The 24,262-nt window shown below is 40.1% G+C and overlaps 1 protein-coding gene across 1 annotated transcript in view; it reads left to right on the forward strand.

Annotated features, from left to right (window-relative positions):
• The window catches only part of JAZF1 (JAZF zinc finger 1), a 183,661-nt gene that overhangs the window by 136,997 nt on the left and 22,402 nt on the right, over positions 1-24,262 (forward strand). The window contains exon 3 of the mRNA XM_027450981.3: positions 17,155-17,351. Within this exon, the coding sequence (XP_027306782.2) occupies positions 17,155-17,351 (197 nt within the window). The remainder of the gene's footprint in view (positions 1-17,154; positions 17,352-24,262) is intronic.

A 24,262-nucleotide genomic window follows, 5' to 3' on the forward strand; every position in this document is an offset into this window, starting at 1 on the left:
ACTGCCAATATTACACTGAGCAGCTTCCCTCCTCCACTCCTACACCAGTTGTGTGGGCTGGTGGACGGGAGGGTTGGTGTTCAGGGTTTTTGGTTCTTTTTCTGCTCCCTCAGAGTTTGCTTTGAATTTTATGCTTTTCCTGTTCATGTTTCTGCCATTAAATCACGACACTGCGGTGTGGTTTTCCTCAGCTATGCTGAAGACATGCAAATTTTATTTTCTCTTAATCCTCATCACCTGTCCTCTCCCATATTCTGCACGAGGAAAGCATCGGTGTCGTTGAAACTGCTCTTTGGTCCATAAGAGTTAAGCAGCAATGCTTTGGGGAGGATGGGGGAGCAATCTGTAAGCGTTGCTGGGACTTTAATCCCATAAACCATGCCAGCTCTTACTCAGCTCCTGTTCTCTTGGCAGTCCGGTACGCCGAGGCATGTGGTGTGCTAAAGTGCTTCTCCAGTCGTGCGCTGTCAGAGCAGACCAAGCGAGGGTGATGCTCCCCTCCAGCTGGGAGAGCTGAGGGTGTTGGTCTGGAAGAGTTTCCTCGCTGAGCTCACTGCATGCAGACACAGCCAGTGCCGTCCTTAGCTGGTGAGCTGGGCAGTGCCTTACCTTGAGATTTTGGGACACTTACACGAGGCCAGTTGCTGGAATGAGAGTGTCATTTTTCCTATTTGTTTATTATTGCTGAGCTTTAACCCTTCTCCATGTCTGTCACTGTGGGGCTGTTGCCGGCGGTGCACCCAGCTGCACCACTCCTGACTTTCCTTTCCACCCTTCCTCAGCCCAGTTCTGCTCATTTTAATCCACCTTCACGGCGTCTTGTCCTCCAAAGTTGCCCCTGCTGTTTTGAATTGCTGCTGACAAGAATGTTAACACCCATGGTACTGAGCCCTTTTATGGTAGCACTCCCATTTTATTCTACTTACCTTGGCTCCCAGTCAAGCGCTGCGGTGACCCCGATGGTTTTGCTCCTCTGCATGAAGGCCTCTAGCAGCGCTGAGGCTTGCTTGTGTTTGTGTTAGATTCTGCGAGTTGCTGAGCACCTCGGGCAAGTGTTTTCAATTACTCCGATGTCAGTGGGAGATGAGGATAAAAATGGTGCTGAGCTGCTCCAGCATGTTGCTGCTATGTTGCCACTGAAAATAGGCCAGCCTGCATCGCTGTCAAGTTTATTATTGCTGAAGAGGGAAGAAGCTAACTTTGGGCGGGACGCTGCTGGTGAAGTTTAGTGCTAAGTGTCACAGTTTTTACTGCAAATACATATTTCTCAATTTTTACTTCTCATTTTTACTGTAGTTGGTGAACTACAATGCTTTACAACAATTTCCAGCAAAAGCAAGTAAAAATACTGCATCTACTTAAGTCTTCTGACTCTCCTAGCGTAAAGAATTTTCCAGTTGAGCAGTGTGTTCCAACTCCATTCCAATGTATTTCATCTGAAAATATCATTTAGAGTTATCAAAGTAGGATTAAGTTAAGCTTTGCAATAATTATTCTGCAGCTATTGAAAAATTCCCTGAACCGAACCTCTTAGGTTGCATGGGACATCCAGGGCTTTTGGATGATACCAAAATCAATTTAAGATGCTTTTAACATTTAAATTAGTATACTTTATTACTCTCATTTTCATAGTTGTCATTAAAATTCATATTTTTCTTAAATTTACATTTTGTTTTTTAAAAATTCAGACCTTTATGAGACTTTTTTGGGGGGGAGGATGTGAACCCTGCATAGAGGATTTTATTTGTTCCTCTCGATTATGTAGCACAATAGATACTATTTATTATGAGATAGTGAGGAATTTAACTATTATAATTGATTATAAGTGAGCATTCACTCACAACTTATGTAGGAAAATACTACAAAGGCAGTTTCAGAGCTCTTCCCTTTATAGAAAGGGATTTGCGTCAAGGGGTAAGCATATCCAAGCAATCTAGAAAATCCCAGTGGCTTTAAAAATTCTTGAATAAAATTTGTTGGAAAACGCACTGTTCCTATATTGTTTAGTCATGCTGTGAGTTTCTTATAAAGAAGTGGCAATTCAAGTAGAAATTGGTTTCTGTGAATGAAAACTGTTCATAAAATTGGCTTGGACAGAAAAAAAAAAAGGATGTTAGCATGGAAGGAAAAAGCTAATGTTTATGGGAAGACGCTTCATCACACAACCTTTGCATTTGTAGGTGTTAAACAAAATTCCTTTTGTCATCTTTGAAATGTTCAAAGCAACAGTTTCTTTGTCCCTCTCTACTTGGGAAAGATGGATCGCAATTATCTTTTAGTCATTCTGAACTGTGATCTGAGGTTTGCTTTAAGGCTTATGAATAGAACAGCCTGTAAATTTTATATCATCATCATCATTATTATTATTATTGATAAATTTAGAAATTTAAAAAACATTTTAAGAAGCTACTCTTAGGAGCACCTGAAATGTTTCTGAGGACTTGGATTAAATCCAGGGACTATGTTTGAGGATTAAAAGCTCTTGCTTAAACAATTTGCAAGATGAAAAGTGTTTTGTGTTGGTGCACCATCCTAAAAACATGCAGATTTACGTAGCAGTTCATCTGTAAATAAAAAGCCTTAGAATCAGCTGGCACTGGCTTGCAGTGACAGCAGTCCATAGGTTGTTTCCAAGGGCAAATTGTAAATTGTAAAATGACTGCTCTGGTGCTTGACACAGGTTTTAGGAAATGAAAAGTTCATGCAGCTCATCTGTTTCTTGGCATTTGGGGGGTAGTTTATGCAATAAGAATACAGCAAATGAGACTGGAAAGTGGACAGAGTGGGTGTGTGTAGGGCTTAACAGGTTTTTAGCCTGTAACAAAATTAAGTTTAAAAAATGAGTATCTAAAACATTAGGGGGGGAAAAAGTCCTTCCCTCTCCAAAGGCAGTACTGTCCTAATAATATGCAAAGGAAATTTTGTGGAAGCTGTTGTGAGAAGAAAGCAACAAGAAGTTATTTCATTGTCTGCTTTTTAACTCTCTCTACCTCCTTGATGTCGCTGATGCTGGCAGCCTGCCCCTCCCGTGCTGCTCCCTGGCTGAAGGGCCACTTGGCCTGGGCTTGATGTGGAGCAAGCGTGTGAGTGAGAAATGCCCTCATGGATGCGTCTGTGATGCTTGGGGCAGCAAGGCCTGGACCTGCGCCTTTCCACCAGCACAGCAATTCTCCAGTGTAGGAGTTCAGCAGACCAGAGCCAACCCTCAATATTTTTCTCAGACCATAATGCACCAAATCTTGCCCTCTGGTTTCTAATGAACAACTGTTTAATATAATTTTGTAGACCATCAAGTTACCACTAAGCATACGCTGTGGAACCACTGTGCTAGTTGACAGGGCCAGAGGAAAGTTTCAAGTCCCTGTAGTCAGCCAGGTCAGCTATTAAACACGGCTGATGTTTACACAGAGCTTGTTGGTGGGTTTTAGAATCTATGTAGGATGAGCAGTAATTTGAATGTGAGGCATTTTATTATGCCTGCTATTTGCAGGTAGGCAAAATTAAATAGGAATTGCAGTGGGATAGTGTCTTGAGCGCTGACTCAACACTGGAGGTGCTGGTAGTGGTGGTTTGAGGCTGTTTCTCAATTTGCCATGGCATGTTCCCTCTGCTTGACAGTATTTCTGGAAGCAGAAATGGATGCAGGGAAGTATTGTGCTTGTCTGGTAATGTGTTTCAGAATAGACAACATCAGAAATTCAAAAATCACATCAGACCTGATCACAAGTTACTATGGTTCAAAAGTTGACTAATAGCACAGTTTCTCTTTGCTTACTTTCTGGTTTGTGAGCTTTTCAGATGTTTTCACAGTGTTGTCTCTAGTGTTTCAAATTGTCTCTAGAGTTTAAACCAAGTTTAAAAATAACTATATATGTGCAACTATAGGGGTTAGATCATTTTCCTTCTTTATATAACTGCCATGGTTCTCCTCTCCACATTGATTCTTTCATCAGGACTTACCTTAGAGAAACACTGGCAGACTTGGAGTCATACAAGTTGGTAACTTTGTTGTGTGTGCTGAATCTCATTATCTGCACACTGTAAGAGCACTCCACAAGCTGTTTTATCTTGGCCATGTTTTTTTTTTGTTTGTTTGTTTTTTAAACTTCCTTATTTGATTATTTTGGCACTTGAAAGCAGTGATTTCACTAGGCTATTCAAATGCAAAAAGAATATGCATAGATGCATAGTGAGTGTATATATATTTCATTTCTATCTATTAAATATGCATGCAATAGTGTATATGTGCATACATGTACGTATTTGTATGTGTGTATTTATAAATACACATGAAGAAACCGAAAACACAGTGCTACCTAAATTGGGGAAATCGAGAAAAATCTTCATGAGGGCTGATGACTCGAAGCAGAGCATCAGTGTGGTTTGGAGAGGGCAGGAATCAAAAGGACCCTATGTGAGGAGGAGTGGTGGAATGACGCATAGAGCACACGTGTCACCTGGAGAGCCAGAAATGCAGGTATGGATTGGTAATATGTGTAAACCTAACGGGGGTGTAAAGGAACAGCCCTATCTGTAGAGCTCTTTTCTTTTCCAGAAGAGTAGTAAGTGGAAATGATGATGGTAAATCTCCCGAAAGAGCTATGGAGATTAGTTAGAGAAAGCTCTCCGTTTATCTTTGATGCTGTAAGATTACATAAAGCACAAACTGCAAAGATCAAGGAAGTGGATAAAGTACAGTTCTTGGCACACAAACCAACTTAAAAATAATACAGGAAAATTACACCAGCACCCCCTGGGTACCAGCTGGGTGTTTGAGCCGAGGTAGGCAGACACTGCTTCAGGCAATGTAGTAATGTGCACGTGCTGTGGGGATTTGGTAGGCAGACACACGGTGTGGTGGGGAAATTGCGTGTCAGTGCGTGACAGGGTCGGCAGTTTCACCATTCCTGTCACGAATTGGTGCTGCTGGTGATGTTTCTGAACCGATGTACAACATGAAGGAGGTCCTGGAGAACACCACCACATGGCTGGGGCCACCAGCCCCCTTCCCTCCCACCCCCTGGCATCAGGCAGGCGCTGTGCAGAGCACCTCCAAAATCCTCCCCACAGATCCCCAGCCACCCCAGCTCGGCAGGGGCAACCTGGTCGGTGCCAGCCCTGCATCTTGGGGTGCTCTGGGCTCTTTGGGGCCCGTCCCTTAGCAGGTGGGGCCGGGGCTTGGGGCCGGGGCGGCCTGCAGAGGGCTCTGTGAGACCGCCTTTGGGGCGGCGTGAGGGGGAGGGAGCGGCGCGGCTGCCAGCGGTCTGGTCGCAGTCTGGTAAACAGAGTAGGAATTGTGGGCTAAGTCCTTTTCCTCAGGCTTTGCACCGAGCCCGAGATCAGATGACTCAGTCCGGACTCATTATTTTAATAGCCTACAGCTAGTTCACATAGCAGCGGGAGTCCACAAAAAAGGCATTTAATTGTTGAAACTCAAACTGGTACATTGTAACTGCAGATTATAGTATTCGGATTTAAGTGATTCAAGTAATTTATAAAGCTTTTGCACAAGCAAACTGAAAGTTAAAATGCTGATATTGTAATAAAAAGTAAATAAAACATACTTTTGTACATTAAGACCCAATTAAAGAGCATGATTTCATTTAACAAACTTAAAACAGGCAGGTGATATTTGCCAACATTACTACAGCTGTGTTTTACATTAGAAAATTAATTAAAATAGTCATTTATACTTTTTTTCCACTGACAAGTATTAGGCCTTTCTGTATTACACCATATATTTTCTCTTCGCTCTTTGTGTTACGGTGCATTTGTAACCTCACTTAGCAGGCAGCATCTCAACGTTGTTGTGTTTTGTTTTGTTTTTTTCCCCCCTTACCTAATGAAAACCCGGCTTTCTGCAGCCACGCCAGCGAAGCAGATCAAACAGGGCTGAAGGAACTTCCCTGCTGTCTGCCTGAGAGGCAGCGCCTTGTGCCGTGTTCAGATGTCAGGCCTTTCTTCCGCATCCTCGCAGGGTCTCGCTGCTTTCAGCAGCTCGCTGCGAGCTGGAGGTGGGAGGGAAGCGATGGAAATGGTTTCTGTCAGACCGAGCGAAACCAGGGAGTTTACTGCTTTCGTGTACGTGCCTGGTTCTGGTGCGATAGCACACCCCGAGACTTAATGGGACAAATGGGACACCAAAGTTTCAAAATGCAAATCTCCTTTTGTACCTCACAGCTGAATAAGGGGACCTCGGGAGTTATTCTTGATTCTTAGGTACTTTTTTTTTTTCCTTCCTAATACAGTGATTACATAATGAACTGTTAACTTTGTCAGTCATTCGTTCCTCCAGGCAAATCAGCTTGAAGTGTAGAAAGGTATATTTTAAAAATAGCATGTAATTACAGAAATGAGAGTTCGTTCTTTTTGCATGAAAGAGCAAAACCCATGAATGATGGTTATCTTCTTCCTACTCTGCTTTCCCTTGTCTACCTTCACCTTGAAGTTTCTTTTAGGAGGAATCTTTGACATCAGCTATTTTACAGATGTGTGACTAATTGCTGCAGAGTCTGGAACACTGGGACTGTTCAGTTTGCCATTTCAGCAAGGGTGAGTTGTTAGCAAGTTGCTATCGTCCTTCCAAACAACTCACGATGCCTGAAAATTTGGTTTATTAAGACCAGACATTTCACATTCCTAATGTTAAGATTGCTGCAATTTTCCATTATAAGCTTCACCCCACCCAGTCTTCTGAATACAGATTTATAAATCAGTTTTTAAAAATGTTTTTCCATCTAAATCTTCACTTAGGTTTTAAGCTTGGAACAGCATCTTTTGAGCTGAATGATCCTTCTTAATGGGAGAATTGTATTTTGTATCAGTGTCCTCCCAGATAGATGCAGTATTTTGTTTAAAAATAAAATTAAACGGTGACTGCATTGTAAGAAATTTTAGGGGTCTTTGTATTTAAAAGACAATCAGCAACTATAGGTCTTAAGAGTTTTTTTATTATGCAGATTATTATTACCAGAGCTTCTTTTTGTCATATTTCAGTGAACAAGTATCTTGGATTTCTTACTGTAGAGATGCTGCTGATGGAGCCACTATAGGCAGTATGTGATGCATTTCTGCAAGACCGGAAAATGTGTTGGTTAGTGCATTTGACTAATACTGTATAAATTATTGAAGACTATGAAGATGATATTAGACATCCTTATAGCTAATAAGCAATGATTTGTGGTAGGATCTATTTTTGACTTCTTCCTTGATGAATCTGTCTTTGGGTGTTGACTTGAATTCTCAGAAGAACTTGGTATGAAATGACACAAGAATACCGTGACATAAATGGAACATTACAGGAATAAAATACTTGACATTTCAACTCCCTGCTTCTTAAAGTTAAAAGTCCTGGAGGCATCAATAAAACCAAACTAAGTCCAACAGTAAAAGTGGATGTCACGAATACACAGATCTATTTCTCTGTAGGACTGACTGCAAGAACTTGTTTTTACATAAATAGTTACAGTAAACTCTTCAAGAAGGAAAGAGGGTGGACCAGTAATGGAAAAAAATACGGTATTCTAGGTTAAGCACATCTGAAAGTAAAATGTCCTACTGGAACTAGGCAATTTGACAATACTCAAGCCTGTGCAGTGAGCCAGAGCAGGGCTGGTACACTACTTAAGTCTCACATAAGAACTATTTTCAGATTTGAGTCAAACTCAGGAGATACAGACTCATTATTTTTTATTCTGTGAGCAGCCTAATTTCACCTTCTTCAAAGAGACTGGGAATTAAAGATTAGCATTTCTACAAATGAAAAAAAAAAATAAATCACTCCCCTGCACTTCCTTCCCATTAACATAAATGTTAAATGTTTATTCTGCCTTCAAGAATTTTGCATTTAGTTCATGTTAAAGCACAGAGTAGCCTAACAAGTCAAAAAGAAAAAAAAATAACAATCTTTAAAATATTTAAATTGAATAAGTGATATGTTAAGTTAGAGTATTACTGAAAAGATAACATCAGTAGTCTTTCATGTGAGATCATCTTTAGTCAGTATAGTAACTTCCTGCCAAGAAAATGAATTTGTTCATTTTGAATATGTGATGCAAATTTAAAAAGTGACAGCGTGGATTTTTAAAGTCATGTTTTAAAAATACTTTAATATATGTCTTGTTGGAAAAACTCTTATTAGTAAAACTTTGTATTTCACATTACTGATGTCAATTAAAATTCTAATCTGGTGTTTTGTAATATTTTATGGCTATAACATTAGATTATTCTTGTGTATTAGCTAGGATATAAACTGAAATGTAAGGACTTGTGAAGTTATATTTAACAATTAATTAAGCACTAATCCATGTATGTTGTTAGAAGCAGGCAATGACTGGTTTGTTCAGTAATGACCATAAGCAAAGCCACGGCTGACGGAGTGCCCTAACGAGGCAGTCAGTAAGTGCAGGGAGGATGTTTTATGAAATGACAACTGCTACATTACGCTAAAGGCAAGGGTTTGCTGCAGCGTTTTGAAACCTAGTCCAAATGTGAGAAACCTTGCAAATGTTTAATGCCATCCAAATGCTTCTTTTTTTGCCAACAGCAAAATTCTAGAATTAGTTTGATAACTAATAATCAACCTAGAGGTAGAGCACAGCATAGTATCATGCTGATAGGATATGCTTGAGAGGGTTATCACAACTTTGTAAACTCTTTATTTATTAGTGAAAGAGGTGACAGTATCATGACAAATGGTGGTTGCCTTCCTGCATCTCTCTCTATGGAAATTACAGAAATCTGAAGTTGCAGATAAGTTACAGCTCCTTTCTGTAACTTGCTCTTTCACTTCAAAATAGAGTGGAAAAAAAGTGAAAGAGAAACAAAGAGATAGAAATATGTTTTTAATGTTTGGGAAACTTTCTTGAGTTGATTTCCGTGAGCTCTGTTGTTTTTTGTTGCTGTTGTGTGTGGTATTTTTAAGCATAGAAATATTATTTGTTTATTTTAACAAAAGCAGAAAACCCTTGTGGGCTCTTGTCTTCTAGTCCCCATCGTCAGTCCACGGCACAAGTAATGAATTTTCATTATGAATGAAATATCTGAAAAAAGACTTCATCTTCCCTGGTTACATTATTGTTCTAATGTTTTCTGTGCAGGGCAGAATTTTTCTGTCAATGTAATTATAAATAAATAAATTGGACATAGTCCTGGATTTTGCATTTTCTGCATGACCTACACAAATCGAAGGAAGAAAAGGTCAAAATACCATTTTTGCTATAAATAAACAATATCCTTTTTTGGAAGGTTCAGAACAAAACATTTCTAAGTAAACAGCTGCTTTTATGGTGGGGAAATGTACAACACTGATTTTTTGTTATTTTTTTTTAATTAATTTAATTACTTTGTTGCCCTATGAAAAATTGATACAGTACAGTAAATATAAGTGTCTTACAAAAAGAATGGAGGGAAAAAAAGACAGAAAACAAAACAAAACAAAAAACATTAACGTAGAAAAATGGGAAGGTAGGGCTTATGTCCAGTGTTAATTATTTACATGAACCTAAATATGACGTGTAATTCACACTGAAGTTTGTCTGTTTATTCATGAAAGAGAGAGAGACTAAATTCCTTTTCTGTACTTTTAACCCTGCTTGTATTGACCAACAGCAAATAAACACACATTTTACTCTGGGGAAGTATATGGTTTGGGATGATTAAGTAATTGCTGCTTTATTTTCGTTCATTTGGAGTGATAATAGATTATTTGGCATGTCACCGTCCATTAGCTCTACTTACATATGTTTAAATGTGAAATTACTCAATCTTTTGAATCAATTTTCCATGCTGGAAGCACAAAACATGTACTTGGTGGGTATTTTATTGTATATTTTAAGAATGTGTGTGACGAGCAGACAATTAAATTAAATGCAGTGAACTCTTGCTCATATTGAACAGATTTCCCCAGGTTGCACCCTGAGTGTAGTGACAGCAATGTGAACAAGACTGCATGTTGTGTTGTAATCTTATCAGTGCTGCAGCAAAAATGCAATGCAAAGTCTGTTTTTTCACCTTTTTTTTTGTTACGTGGGCATCCTCATAACCTGTAATACAACTGCTGAAGGTGCACGTATTCAGAAAAATGTTTTTGTATTCCATTATATCTGGTTTTGTGGTGATAATAATATGAACATCTTGAGAAAATAGTCTGAATAATGGAAATGAAAGACTTGTACCAGCACTAAATTATTCCTAGGACTAATAATAAAAAGAAATCTGATTCTGGCCTGTCTATCTAAGATAGTCATCAGTTTGTCAGAAATATTCCTTATTTAGGACATAGGGAAGGCTTTTAACAGATCAGTCTGAGTAAGACTAGCGTGGAGAATGAACACTGAATTCCTTTGTAAGACCTGATCTCGTGAATGTGCCACGCTGAAGCCCAACACAGATGCCTTGTATTTCTGTACTGCATCTTGGGCTGGAAGAATTCTTTTCCTGAAACTTAGAAAAGCCCTTTAACAAGTTGTTCGGTCTGCTTAGGGTCTGTTTTGAAATACAGGTTTTAGGGAATAATCGAGAGGGAATTATTATTTTGTGTTTTTTCTTCCCCATTTTTGGATGTTTTTTGTGAAATCAGAAAAAACTAGAGGGAGTTTCGTATAAATCACACATTTTGGCACTACGCGGATACTGGCAGAGGAATGTGTGTGATTATGCACGCGTCTTTATTGGGCTTTGTCACACTGACACTTCTTTTTAGGGTTTTGCTAAGACTGTAATGGAAGATCTCTAAAGGAAAAAATGGTTGATAGCTTCTGTGAAGCAACGTGTGTTTTTTTTCCAGAGTGTTTTTGCAGGATATTTCTGTTTCCCCCAGACTACAAAGAAAGGTACATGAAAGTGATGAGGAGGTTCCTCAAATAATTTGAGTAATGGTATGAGACTTGCTTATCTATTTCTTTCCTTGTTATCACGTAAATAGTGTGCAAGGCAATACTGAGGATATGGATTGTCTTTGCTTCGGCCCAGTTTTGTGAAGTTCAGCTGAGAAAAGCCTTCCATCCTTCCCAGGAGACAAGGCAGCCTACTGCCGAGCTCCAGCAGTGTAGGTTTCACCAGATCTCTACTTAACTCGATAATGGTTCAACTTAACAATTGACTCCTTTTCCCGGATGTTAGCTGAACCAAATCTCGCTGCTTTGTAGGGGCAGCAAAGGGTGTGGGGGAGAGACAGTTCCTGACTAAGAAGTTTAAGGGTTTGCAGAGCCCCACCCTCCTGAAATAGGGTCCCACCATGAAAAATGGACCCTCCTAACCCCCTCCTCCTCAATGTAGAGGTCTCCTGAAGTTTTAACATACTGTACTACTAGAGGGGCTTCACACCTAGCATTTTTTAAATTCCTAAACACTACTAATAGGAGGAATGCTAGGAGCTAAACGTAGCATCCCCATCTCCTCCTTTCTTCTCGTACAGCAGTGACAAAGAACTGCACGAACATCTGGGGACAAAAGTGGAAAAAGATGGAGGGGAAAATCAAATACATAATGAGCACTTTGGTAGGTGTAAAGCCTAGCAGGAGAATCAATATGTGGCCTTCAATATGTAGTTATTGAAGAACTAATTCTGTTCTACTCCCTTTTACTATTATGGTCTAGTACAACATGTCATTGGTGAGGCACAGGACAAGGTATTTATCTGTTACTGTCAAGTAGTGCTGTTATTAATATTTTTTTTTAAGCTTGCGTGCAATCACACAATGTTACAGAGCAGTCCTAGGCATGAGCATCTCTGCCATATAAACTGCTTATTCTGCAAGCTCAGTATATTCCCTCTCCCCTCTCTTGTGTGGGTGTGCAGGAGTTGGAGAATGAGAGGCTTGTGATTGTGTCGTCTTGACTGTTGGTATGTGTTTTAGAGTCTAGATCATGAAGAAACCAAGGCTAGAAAATCAATATTCAGTTGCACAAAGTAGCTGTAATGCACCATTCTCACTGTCCATATAAACGTCTGTGGACGTAGATCTGGCCAAAGAGGGCTAGCTTCCCACATCAACAAGCTGCAACAGTGAGAAGAAGGAGGAAAGAGAACCTCCTACCCTCATGACCATCAGTAAGAAGATAGATTCTGCAGGGCAGCCTATTTTTATGACTGTCCTTGCCCTCGATTTGGGTGTATGAGTGCAGAACGCTTCAGCTATCTCAGAATTGAGTGCAGGAAGAGGTTTATGATAAACTAACCCCGGCATCACGGTGTGAGTCACATGAGGGCATGATCCTGAAACAGTCCGTGCGTGTATATTTAGCGGAGATTTCTGAGAGCGGGCTTCTGCTTCTGCTCCCTCTCGATTGCAAAGCTGGTTTTGGCATGGGGGCTGGGAGGGAGGAATACTCGCAAGCATTGCAAAGGGTTGATTTTAAAAAAGCATTTTAATTTGGATGTCACCTCTGCTTTTTTGTGAGTTTTGTTATTGTTGTTAACAACAGTTCGTGCTGTTTGTATTGCATTGCCACCTATATGGAAGGCTGTGCAATACTTTCCATTATAAGACTGTTTTCGGTTGCTTATTATGTTGCCAACATTCAGCTGTTTGGGCTGAATTTTTCCGTGCTGGGTGTCTCCTTCAGGCAGAATTTGTTGGGAAAGTTTCAATAAAAATACTTGAACCATTCCAGGGAATGAGAGGAGGGGGAAATACTATATTTTGCTCATGTTTATTAAAGTTTGCTGCAAGCGCTTGGTTCGGAAATCATTGCTCCTACGTGTTTTGGAGCAGGGATTTGAATTACTAGGAAGGTGAAAGGGAGAGGAAAGAAAAAAATGGGCTAGAAGAGGTTTCTTTCTAAGGAATAGGCTTCTTCCAAATGTTGTGAACCATCTGCAAGGAAGCACAGAAAAAAAAAAAAAAAAAAAAATTGTTTGTCAAAACAGGATCAGCGAGTGGCAGGGAACTGAACGATTATTCTCCCCGTTCCGCTGCACCTATGTAGTATGTTGCACTTGGAGAGAGAGAGAGAGAGAGAGAGAGAAAGAATTACGAGGTGCAAACACAATCCTCTGCAATAGGGAACACGGCTATGAGATTTGGAGGGCAAGGTTACGGAGCTGGGAATAAGGCTTGAGAAGAGCAGAGGGAGACTTGCTCAGCAAAAAGATAGCGAGAGGGACTATTAAGCAAGGAGGTGAGATATGACCTTAAGTGGTCTTATGGCAGCCCTTTTTAGTTACAGTTCATTGTCTGTGTCCCATACATCTTGGTGCATTTAAATGAGGCAGGGAAAATTTTATGCAGTTGTGTAATTTAGAGGCCAATATTCAACCTTAAATCCAATATGTTTCATTTCTGTGCACTTGATGCTGCAACCGTAATGTACCTTCAACATGGAAATTAAAGCTTTAGTCGGAAATGTCGTCCTATACCCATTATTAAAATGCTTATATTATAGGCTTTGAAGAACACCACCATCATTAAGCATGAGTATAATATTGTGTTTCAATTAAAATGTTATATTTTAATCCATTTAGACAAGCGTTCGTTTCAAAAGCTCAGCACTGTCAGTGCTTCAGCAAACACGCGTAAGGGACGATTTGGATCTGAAAAAGTTAATTTCGTACTTCACGTATCAGGAACTGACCTTCTCAGCAGCCTCTGCCCTCCGTTTCTCCCAGGTTCACAGTGTAGACAACAAACGACCTTCTGGAACGTACCCAGCGTGCTCAGCCCGAAGGGGAGTGAGTTAAGAGGACAGGGAGAAGTTTCAGCTATAACTTCAAATTTTCCTGATTTTTATGGACTTCAACCAGACTGGTTATACCTCAATATTATTTTTAACATTGTTATTTGTGGCTGAGTTTATTAAATAACGGCGTTCATGCCGGTGCTTTTAACATCTCACACTTGAGGTTATCATCCAAGTTTTCAAGGATTTATAATGTTGCCATAACGTTTTCATGAGGAATAAGGCTTCCCATCCAGAAGCAAGCACACATCGTGCTACAAATTCCAAAAATAGTGAATTAGATGTTTCCTGGTTAGAGGAAAAGCAAATGTGTACTGAATGGCTGTTTTATTGAGATCCTTTTTTTTTTTTTCTTTAATGAAATGTAGAGTTCTCTTTGGGGACTGTTTTGCCAATATCTGCACCCTTGTTGAGAGAAGAAAAATATAAATCTGAGCCGTTACTATGGATATCTGCTTTTTAAATATTAACTTCATAAAGCTGCCGTATCTGGGTTTGACATGATGCATTGTCTCTGTTTGAAAGAAGATAAGTCGTCATGTCATATACCTGTTTATTAAAGTCTGCAGCTTGTGTGCATGATGCTATCATGGCAAAGATCCACTTATTAATGCCTTCATGGTATGGTTGGACAGGATACAACTTTATTGCTCTATGGGTAGTTAAATTTTTATGCCCTAGTGTTTTGAGGCTGTGTTAAAGTACCTAAATCTCTTTTTCAAAAGAGCAATTTTTGGAGATCCGGGCCAATTTTTTCTTTCATATTTGGCGCATGTACCTAAAAACCTGATTTCTTCCTTCCTCCCCTCCCTTTCCCTGTGCACCCTTTACTGTTCCTTCCCCAGGAGCTGTTTTCTCTTAGTGACCTCTCCATAAATGCTATCAGGTCTGGACTCGTGGCCAGCAGAGTCTACACAGCTTCCACTCAGCAGCTCGGGGGCTGCGAGCAGTCACAAAATGTGGGGTTTCCATGGAGCCTAACTGCATCTCCCTGTCCTGTGTTGGATTCGGGATGTTGATCAGGGCTTGCTTCTATGTCTTCTCTCACGATGAGGTGTGTCAAGTCACACAACAGGCCATTTGGCCACACAGCAGGTAGAGTGCCAAGAATTTGGTGGAGGGCTGGGTTAGCCCCTGCTAGCCACCAAGCACCCACGGAGCTGCTCGCTCACTGAGCCCCTGCCTGACCCCCAGCCCCAGCAGGATGGGGAGAAAACAGGAGGAGCAGGAGAGGGAAAACGCCTGGCTTGAAATGAAGAGAGGGAGATGATTTACCAAGTACCGTCACAAGCAAAACAGACCCACCTTGGGGAATTAAACTTAATTTATTGCCAACTAGCAGAAATATTTAACTCTTGATTCAGGTATTGGTTATTGAGAAGCAAAAGCCAAGCACTAAAACATTTGGAGAGGGGAGCCACTTTTCCTCTCCCTTTCCCAGGCTTGGCTTTACTCACAGGCTCGTTTCACATATCTCCCTTCTCATGCCTGCCTTTCTGGTCCCCAGGGCACAGCTTCACTCAGACACCTCTTCTGCCGCGCTGTCACTACTGATGGTCACACTCACACCCTTCAGTGAGGGAACAAGTGGCACTGGTGTCAGGATGTCATGGATTTCCTCTGCTGCTCCTTGTTCCACACCATTTTCCTGATGTTGGTTGTCCACAGGCTGCAGTCCCTTCAGGGCTGTGCTTGGTCCACCCAGGAGCACCCCATCTCCCACTCCTCTGACTTATTTTTTTCTCTCATTCCCTCTGCTTCCTCCTCTCTCTCCCTCCAGCATTCCCTACCTCTTCTTAAATGTGCTTTCACAGAGGTGCCACCGCCTTTGCTGCAGGGCTCAGCTGTGTTTTGCAGTGGGTCAGTGCTGGGGCTGGCTGGAATGGGCCGTGTCCAGCACAGGGTGGCCTCCAAGCTCTTCTCACAGAGGTCCCCAGCACCTCGCCCTGCCACCAAAACCGTGCCACCTACGCCCAGTACAGCAACTCAGCATCTTCAATATTTCCTCTGCGGATGTGTACTCTGCTGCTGTTTCCATCCCTGGGTCTGCCTCATTCTCTTAGGCTCCTCTGAGGAGAGTGTGACTATTGAAAGAAAGCCAGGTTGCCTTTCCTTAGTCCAATACAAATAATTGCTGGTAATTTTTGTCATCTGTTTCCTTAGTGGATTGCAAATACGAGTTTCTGGGTGACAGCTGGCTCCAAGGTGACTGCAGCACACAGGCTGCGTGCAGTTCTCAGCTGAATGCAGCCTTCACTATTTGCCCGGGTTGCAAGAGCTCGTCATTTAAACCTGGTATCTTGACTAAAACCTGGCTTATTCCGTCTAACTGAAGTCAGACAAACGTCTGGTTGTAACTTAAGCATAATTCAGTATCACATACTGTTGTGTATTGTATTATTTACTGAGAGGCATAGTTTTTACTTTAGCACGAAGCACAGAGGACTGTACAGAAAAGGTGATTTACTCCAGGCTGTCTTTTTAGGAATCCTTCAAGATGGCTCCTTGTGCAGTGGAAGTGAAAGAAAGGAACCCTCGGTGCATGATCTCTGGTTGCAGAGGTCATTTGGGGGATCCCCAGTTATTTCAAGTGAGGTTTAACACAGGTGCCAGTGGTGATGCTTTGAAATGTCAGCATCGGATATTCTGGCGTAGCTGTGTGTAGGCACTTTCACTTAGAATAAAAGGTCATTTTCCTTCCAGCTGTTCTTTTTTTTGGAAGGAATCAGAATAAAAGTGAAGAAAACTATTTTTGTTCCAAGTGAGAGAACCCATGCGTGAAGTTGCACTGCTGGAATTAGGGTACTACTAGCATACACCTTGCATTGTGCTGGTGGAATTTCCTCTGAGCACCCCACTGAGATGAACCTTGAGTTGCATTAGGCATTCAGCAGCATGTACCAAAGCTCTGCACAGAGGTCTAATTCAGTTTTCAGGAGATGGGAGCTCCTGTTTGAGGAATTACAATTTGATTGGACGTGTTTTATGTCAGGCAACACTGTCTAAAACTCTTAGGAAAAAAAGATGTGATTATCCAAAGCTGGAAATGATGTGCACAATGTAATTCCTAATACCATTTTGACGTTCTTACTCAATATGTTTGCCCCTAACATTTGTCTCCGCTAGAGCTACTTAGCTACTTTTTAATGGAAGGATTAAGAGTAGTTAGTGTGATGTGTGCAAGACTGATCTTTGGTTGGAGATTCAAAAAGCTTGTGCATGATGGGAATGTCTAATGTAAATTGTATCAAAATCAGAAACAAATGCCCCAGATTTTGAATTCTATGTGAATAAAGTTGATAGAGAGGTTTGTATTCTTGAAATCTCTCTGTATCCTGGAGGAACTTGTCGTGGCTGAATATGAAGCTCCATTTTGCTACAGAAAGCAAAATATACTTATTTTTTTTCTTTACCTATAGCTTGTGTGCTGATAGTGTTTCAAGCCTCTCATCCTCATGATTGTCCTTGTTCTAGATTTATGACTGATGCAGCTCGACGTGAGCAGGAATCTTTGAAGAAAAAGATTCAGCCAAAACTCTCTTTGACTTTGTCAAGCACAGTATCCCGTGGGAATGTATCTACTCCACCTCGCCACAGCAGTGGAAGCCTTACTCCTCCAGTTACCCCTCCAATCACTCCTTCCTCTTCGTTTCGTAGTAGTACTCCTACAGGTAAGCATATACTGTGTTGTTTATCCCCACATCAGCTAGCGTTTTTTCTGTGTGGCTTTCAGAGAACAGTAGATGTACTGAGGCATCAGGAAGAAGAACCCCTAAAAGTAAAACAGAAAAGCTTTAGGCTTTGAGAGGGCCGAAATCATAGGTAATTTTTCTCACACAGATTACAGAATAGCTAAGTGTTGAACACTCTTCCATCTTCTCTTTATTGGTGGTATTAACGTATTACATCCACTGAGTTAAAAAAGGAAATAAAAAGCAATGTATGAAAAAAGTGATCTGTGTTTTCTTCAAAACCAAGTCTTCCTCTGGTTCTCCCAGGTATTAAAATTCCAAAGAACTGAAGAAACTAAAATTTGCTTTCTGTGTTAAACCAGATCTTGTAGCCCAAGTCATTCTGCCTTACATTAGGTAGAGATCTTGTCAGGCTATGGTGATACACTTCAGGCTAAATAACTTTTTTTTTTCTTCTAAAAAGATGGACACATTTATCTATGCTATTTTGTAATAAATAGGCTCAATATATTCTTCTTACTAGGAAATAACATGAGCATCCCTGCCTTGATAAACTGCCTTGCCATGTGTTTTGCATAAGCTAGTTAACGTTTTGGTATTAATGATTAAGTGGAAAAGTTGTAGTTGAGACACTCTGTTTGGAAGTTCTGAAACGAATCATTTGTTCAGTATGTCCCTGGGGTATGAAAAAGGGAAACATGTTGAGTACAGCTAAATGATGAAGTCCTAATGTAATACAGGAAATTTTAGAAGTAAGAATTTGTTAATTATCTCCCATTTGGAACGAACTGATTAAATTCCTTCACTACAGATGTGAAGGAATTTCTCCTTTCTTTTGCTTTGCTTTTTGTTCAGCTCTTATTGAACAGCCTAATTTATGATGTGGTTAGGTAATACGACTTTGCACATTTATCAGTAACATTGGTTAACTATATGATCTTTGAAATACACTCCATCAAACATGAAAGAAAGAAAGAAAAAGTCTACTAAAAAAAATCTATTTTTATTATTTATATATTTTTTCAAACTTTTAACATTATTCAGAATGTTGTTTTACCTGTAGTTAGGAGAATAAGCTTGTTTTGGCCAAGTGAGTTTCTGGATTAACTGGGTCCTGCTTGCCAAGATATAAATAATACCAGCTTCCACTTTCTGCATCCTTTGTTCCAATTTTCCCCTTGGAGCCATATTACAAGGTTAGGATTTGGAATAGCCTGGTAGCAAAAACCACATATAAAATAGATACTCTTTCTTGGAGGTCTTTTTTTTTTTAGTTAGATATCAATTGAGTTATATTTCAGCAGCCTCACCCCAGAATTTCCATATTTGCCAGTTAAAGTTTTTCTGGACCTAAAATAGGCAGAATTGAGATTTTTCTGATAACCTTCTCTAAGCCTCCTTGCTTGAGCAGGGAGGTTGGACCAGATGACCTGCAGAGGTCCCTTCCAGCCCTAACCGTTCTATGATTCTCTGATACATAGGTCAGGTGCTCAGTCCTATCTGGTTGAGTTTCTCCCTCTCTCTCCTCCTCCCTGTGCAGTGCCTGCAGAGGGAGCCCAGGAAGGCAGGCAGGCTAATTCTAGATAAGCAGTTCACACGTCTGTTGTTAGCTGGTGTGAATTTTTTTCCCTCGAGTGCAAATACATATGGCAATCAATTAGCAAGGTGATAAAACCAAGGATAGCCAGGCAAGATCCATTTCAGGGAGACAAGGTATGTAAATCATCCTGCACTTCAGTCTCTCAGTTCCTACACAACCTTCAAGCCCCATGCTGCATCCAGTGAAAATGAAGAATATTGCTGTGTTCCTTCTGTGCAATCCTGTTTGATTTGTACTCTTAGCAAATCCTGTTAACTCATCTTCAAATACAGGTAAACATGGGTTCTGGTGAGTTCAGACAACAAAGAGGATGTTTTTCCTTAGATTGTCTGACAGCGTGTTGTCTGGGTTGGTGTTAACTGGTATAATCCAAACATAATCGTTGTCCTCCTCATCCTTCAGACCTGTGTCCTCCGTTTAGGTTTGCTACTTGTCTTGGCTTTTCTAGATGTAGTAGTCTTGTCTTGAATGAAGCTGTCTGAATCTGTCATCTCTGTCTGTGTCCTTACAGCTAAGTCCTGCCATTGCCTGATGCCGTCAAGCTGCTGTTGTCATTTCTCAGCAAAGCTGAATAAATTTCATATGATGATCTCCCATCCACATATTGACCAGACTCGAACCCATTTTGCTTATGAAATTTGATAAGAAACAGTTCAAGGTGGCTTGGCTGCAGAGAATGTTTAAGTTTAGCAGTAAAAATCTATGCCAAAGGACTAGGGGCCAAATTCTCAGACGGAGCTGAGCAGCTTCCAAGCTGACACACATACATGCTGCAAATGTTGCATGCGTATGTACAGCACCTTCTTCTGTATAAATGGGATTATTCACGTAGAAGCAGAAATATTCAGCAAAGAAGTGTGCTCTTGAAGGCTCTTCCCAGGTAATGAGGTAGACACGTATTTATCTGCAAGCTCTGTGTGTGTTAGTCCCCTGAAATGGCCCATTTGTGGTTTTGGTGGGAAGTAGAAATGCAGCAGTTAATTTTCTATACCTCCCCTCTGTTCCCTCAGGGGTGACTGGCATGTGCTCTCTGCTTACATTTGGCTTTTTGTTCCCTCTGCTATAACAAGTTTTCTCTTCTTCCGAAGACCTACATCCTCTAGTAATTGCCTAACGTTCACTTTAAGAAATTTCTTCCATTTTTTGTTGCAACAATAGTGTCTCCCAGGAGACGTTGTTTAAGGCTTAAAGCTCTTGTTAGGATTCGCGGGCAGGATTTAGTGAAAGAAATGGCTTCCATCAGTAATAGACTCCTTAGGGTGCGAGGGAAGTACAGCTAAGTAGCAGCAGCACATAGCTTATTTTGGAAAGGCATTAACATTCTGCAAACATTGAAATATCTCTTTATTTAAGGAGTGCTCAATTAAGTCACAAAAATTTGTGTTGCCTTTATTTTTAAATGTCAATTTTAAAGCCACAAAACTAATGAAGTCTAGTTATGGATAAAAATGGGGCTGACATTGCATCTTTAACATACGCTGTTAATTTCTTAAACATTTTTATACATCTGTGTGGCTCACAGATGAAATTTCCACCCCTAATTTCCTGGCTTTTGAGCGCAAGTCAGAGCATTGACATTCCTTTTAAAACTATGATATCTGTTCATGCTGAAAAGCTTTAGAAAAGATTCAGTGATAGTGACTTACTGGTAATTCATTACAAAAAAACAACCTGGTCCCGATTTTAGTTACAAAAGTAATTCATAGTAATGAGTCTCAGGCTTATAAAATAAAATAAAGCCACTTTTGCATTGAAGAAGTGCCAAAAATCAGAACTCATCTGAAACCACTGTTTTGTGTTTGTTTGTTTTTCTTCTGTATGATTTTCATCTTTATGAAAACTTTTTTTTTTTTTCTTAATGATTCCAGGCGTGGGATTCTAGATTTAAGCCTGGAGTGAATGTTTGGCCTTATAAATCTTCAAGAAAGGGTTTAACACTACCAACTGGCTTTTTAATGGTTCAACCCTAAGTCTTGTCCCCTTCACCCCTACATCCCCCCCAGAAAAAAGGCTGGAATATTTGAAAACCTCATAATTGGCATTGCATTTTGCTCTGAAGAAATTGGCTCTCCGACCTCCTTTCCTGTTTATTTTGATTTTAATAGATTGCAAGGTATAACATTTATGCAGTTTTAATAGGTTTATAAACCTACTTACTGCCTGATCGCGTTGGGCAGCTGATGGCAGCGAGTCCTGGCAGCCAGCGCCGAGGATGCTGTGGTTGGCTGCAAGAGCTGCAGCCGTCTGTCAGTCCTTCCACTTGTAAAGGAGATGAAAGGGCGAAGTTCTCCTGGGTGGTCAGAGCTGACCCTAGGAGAGAGTTGGCAAGGCCCGTTTTGATTTGCAGCTGTCATTTAAATAGCTGACTAACTGTTGGTTTATCTTATTAATTAGGATAAATGCCTTTCTGGGGAGTCGTATATGTGCAGTCCTTTCTGATTGACTGCATGAGGAAGTTTTACTTTTCTATACCATGGCCAACTTCTTTGAAATTTGCACTAGTATTTACAAAAATGACCCAATTTCCCACCCACAGGAAAACTGTAACTTTTCAACCTCCTCCTTTTCTTTTTCTTTCTTTTTTTTTTTTAAATGCAATATGAAATCAATAATTATTATTTTTTTTACTTTGTAGAATTGCCTTTAACGTTTAATGAATCTAAGATGTGAAGAGTGAAGTTATAATCAAATATGCCCAAAGATTCAAAACAAAAATATTTTTAGACATAAAGGAAAAGAAAACTCAGGCTTTCATATTAGTGCTGTTCATGTAGAAACCCTTATATTTACCATCTGAGGGTATTCAACACTGCTTTGTAGCTTTGTCAGTAACCCTAAAATTGCATCATTTCAGCCACGTAGAACATACTGTGTGAAATGGGCTTTTTTTTTTTCTAATAAATCTTACCAGTGGTGAACCATGCCTTTCTAAAATACAGTACATGACTTAAAGACAGGAAGTGAAATTTAATATATTTTCAGTCAAAAAAAAAAAAAAAAAAAAAGGCAGACCTCAGCTAGTGTGGCCTGTTGTAATTAAAAGTACTTTTGATACCAAGCATGACTGAATTCTTAAATCTGTACAATGATTTTAAATATCTTTGGTTTTGTTGTGAATTTAGTTTTAGGTGAATCGTTCCCCACTTACACCGTTATAGAATATCTTCTAAGATTAAAATCATGTATGTGTAAGCATCTATGTATGTGTAAGTATCTATGCAATGAAGTTAATAGACTCTTACAACTCGGACCATTAATCTTTCCTCTTATTCAGTTGGATTTGCTTCAGTATTCAAATGCAACTCCTGGCCAAACGGTGACCAAAAAATTACAGCTTCCTTCTCGTGGTAATGAGTGTTGCTACTGATGAAATAATTTAGAGCTTCATTGTTCCCTCTCTGGGTGACTAATCTAAAGGAGAGGAAACTCTGTGTTACAATTTAGGATCTCCTTTCTCCTTGCATCAAAGGCAACCGGGACTCAGAAATGAAATCAGTAAGGATCCACCTCACTGCTGGTCCATCAGGGACTCATTTATTGTGGGAGCTTTGGTTTGGAGAAGATTGCAAAGCAGTGTGTGGCAATTTGGGTGTTTTCCCAATAAGCCTGATTAACTCAAGTAATATTATCTCAGTGACATGAGATATTACGTGTACAATTTGCCTGTATAGCATTTTCCTCCTTGGATAACTCATGAAGGGATCCCAAGGGCCTTCTCTTGGACCTATTCATTTTCTTTTTTGGGAATGCAGAAGTTAAAAGCAAGCCACCCATTGTTTGCTGGTAATAGCGATCAAAAACACAACAGTAACTGGAACTGGAACTGGGCACTGAAACAGAGTGAGAGACATGCCAGAAACTAATATGGTTTAGATTCGAAATGTGTGTTTAATTTTTGTTACTCGGAGTTGTTTGAAAAATACGTTGTCTTTTTGTAATGCGAAAGCTCATTCCTCTTCATAGGTATCAAAGCAACTAACATTTGAGTACAGTTTCCATATGTTATGCTTTCAACAATGAAGTAATCATATGGCACAGGCAGCTGTTGTGCAGAGTGCCATAACAGCACGTTAAACAGAGTCCAGCAAAGAAAGAGATCTGCGCAGCTCAGCTACTTCGTGAGTTTCAAGTGGACAGTAGAAATGTAAAATAACTGGGTTCCTCCCCCCAGAATGAACTGAGGACTGAAAGGGGGAGGAATTCAGTGTTCGAACCTTTTCTGTTTATGGCTGTCCTATCAGTGTGTAGCCAAATGAATCTGAATTTGGAGTAGAACTGCTATTTATATCAGAATCTCTTTAGTTTCTGTCAGCAGGTGGTATTTCTGAACTCCATGTTAGGGTGAATCAGAGTAGACTGTGAACCATTAAATCCACTATTCACATGATAATCTGCAACAGCTTTTTCTTTGAGCCATGCAGATTGGCTCAATGCTGATATCTGTAGAGGGAGCTTGCTCTTTTGTGGTCTGATGCTTTTTTTTTTAGGGATAGCATGCAGCAAAATATTCCACGATTAAGATTTTGTATGTGCTTGAAATTAGCTTTGAGAGTCAGGACAATCAAGTCAGTGGAAACAAGCACAAGTTGATGGGTAGTTTGGTTTTTGTTTTGTTTTGTTTTTTGTAAATCATGCTACAAATTCAGCTCCTACACGCTTAAGCACAGGATTAGTGATAAGCAACAGACTGCTCACTGAGGAGGTGAATGCCTCACTGTGAACATTTAACAAGCGTTTTGTCAGAGTGGAATAAAGTCTCCTGCACTTTGCAGACTTGCAAACTCAAAAATTTATATAAGCACAAAAACCTAACTTTAGCCGTTCACTTAAAAAAAAAAAATAATCTTCACCTGAATTAGCGTCTTTGAAATGCTCAGGTTTAATTATTACACCCTATGTTAATGTATTATAGTATCATGCAGATGTAATTGAAAAAAATAATGAAAAGTAGAAATATGAGCGCAAATCCCAGGGCTCTTTAATTAAATTGTCGCTGAGAAGCGGGTTGAGTGCTACATTTTTGTGTGTATGACTTATGGGGTGTCTAGGGTAGTAAAGCACGAACCAACCAAGTTCTACTGTAACTTGAAAAAACACACTTTCAGATGTCTGAGGAACCATCTCATTAGTTGTTCCGATTGACAGAGGTTTCTACTCGCTTAATTGCTCGTTCTGAAGACTGAAGAACTTGTATGGTATGTTTTTATTAAAAAATTAGATATATAGACCCACTCTTGTATAAACAGAAAGAGCAAATAACTAAGCCATGCTTTGCAAAATGAAGACCAGA

This window comes from Anas platyrhynchos, chromosome 2 (genome assembly GCF_047663525.1).
Source record: "Anas platyrhynchos isolate ZD024472 breed Pekin duck chromosome 2, IASCAAS_PekinDuck_T2T, whole genome shotgun sequence".
Classification (NCBI taxonomy): domain Eukaryota; kingdom Metazoa; phylum Chordata; class Aves; order Anseriformes; family Anatidae; genus Anas; species Anas platyrhynchos.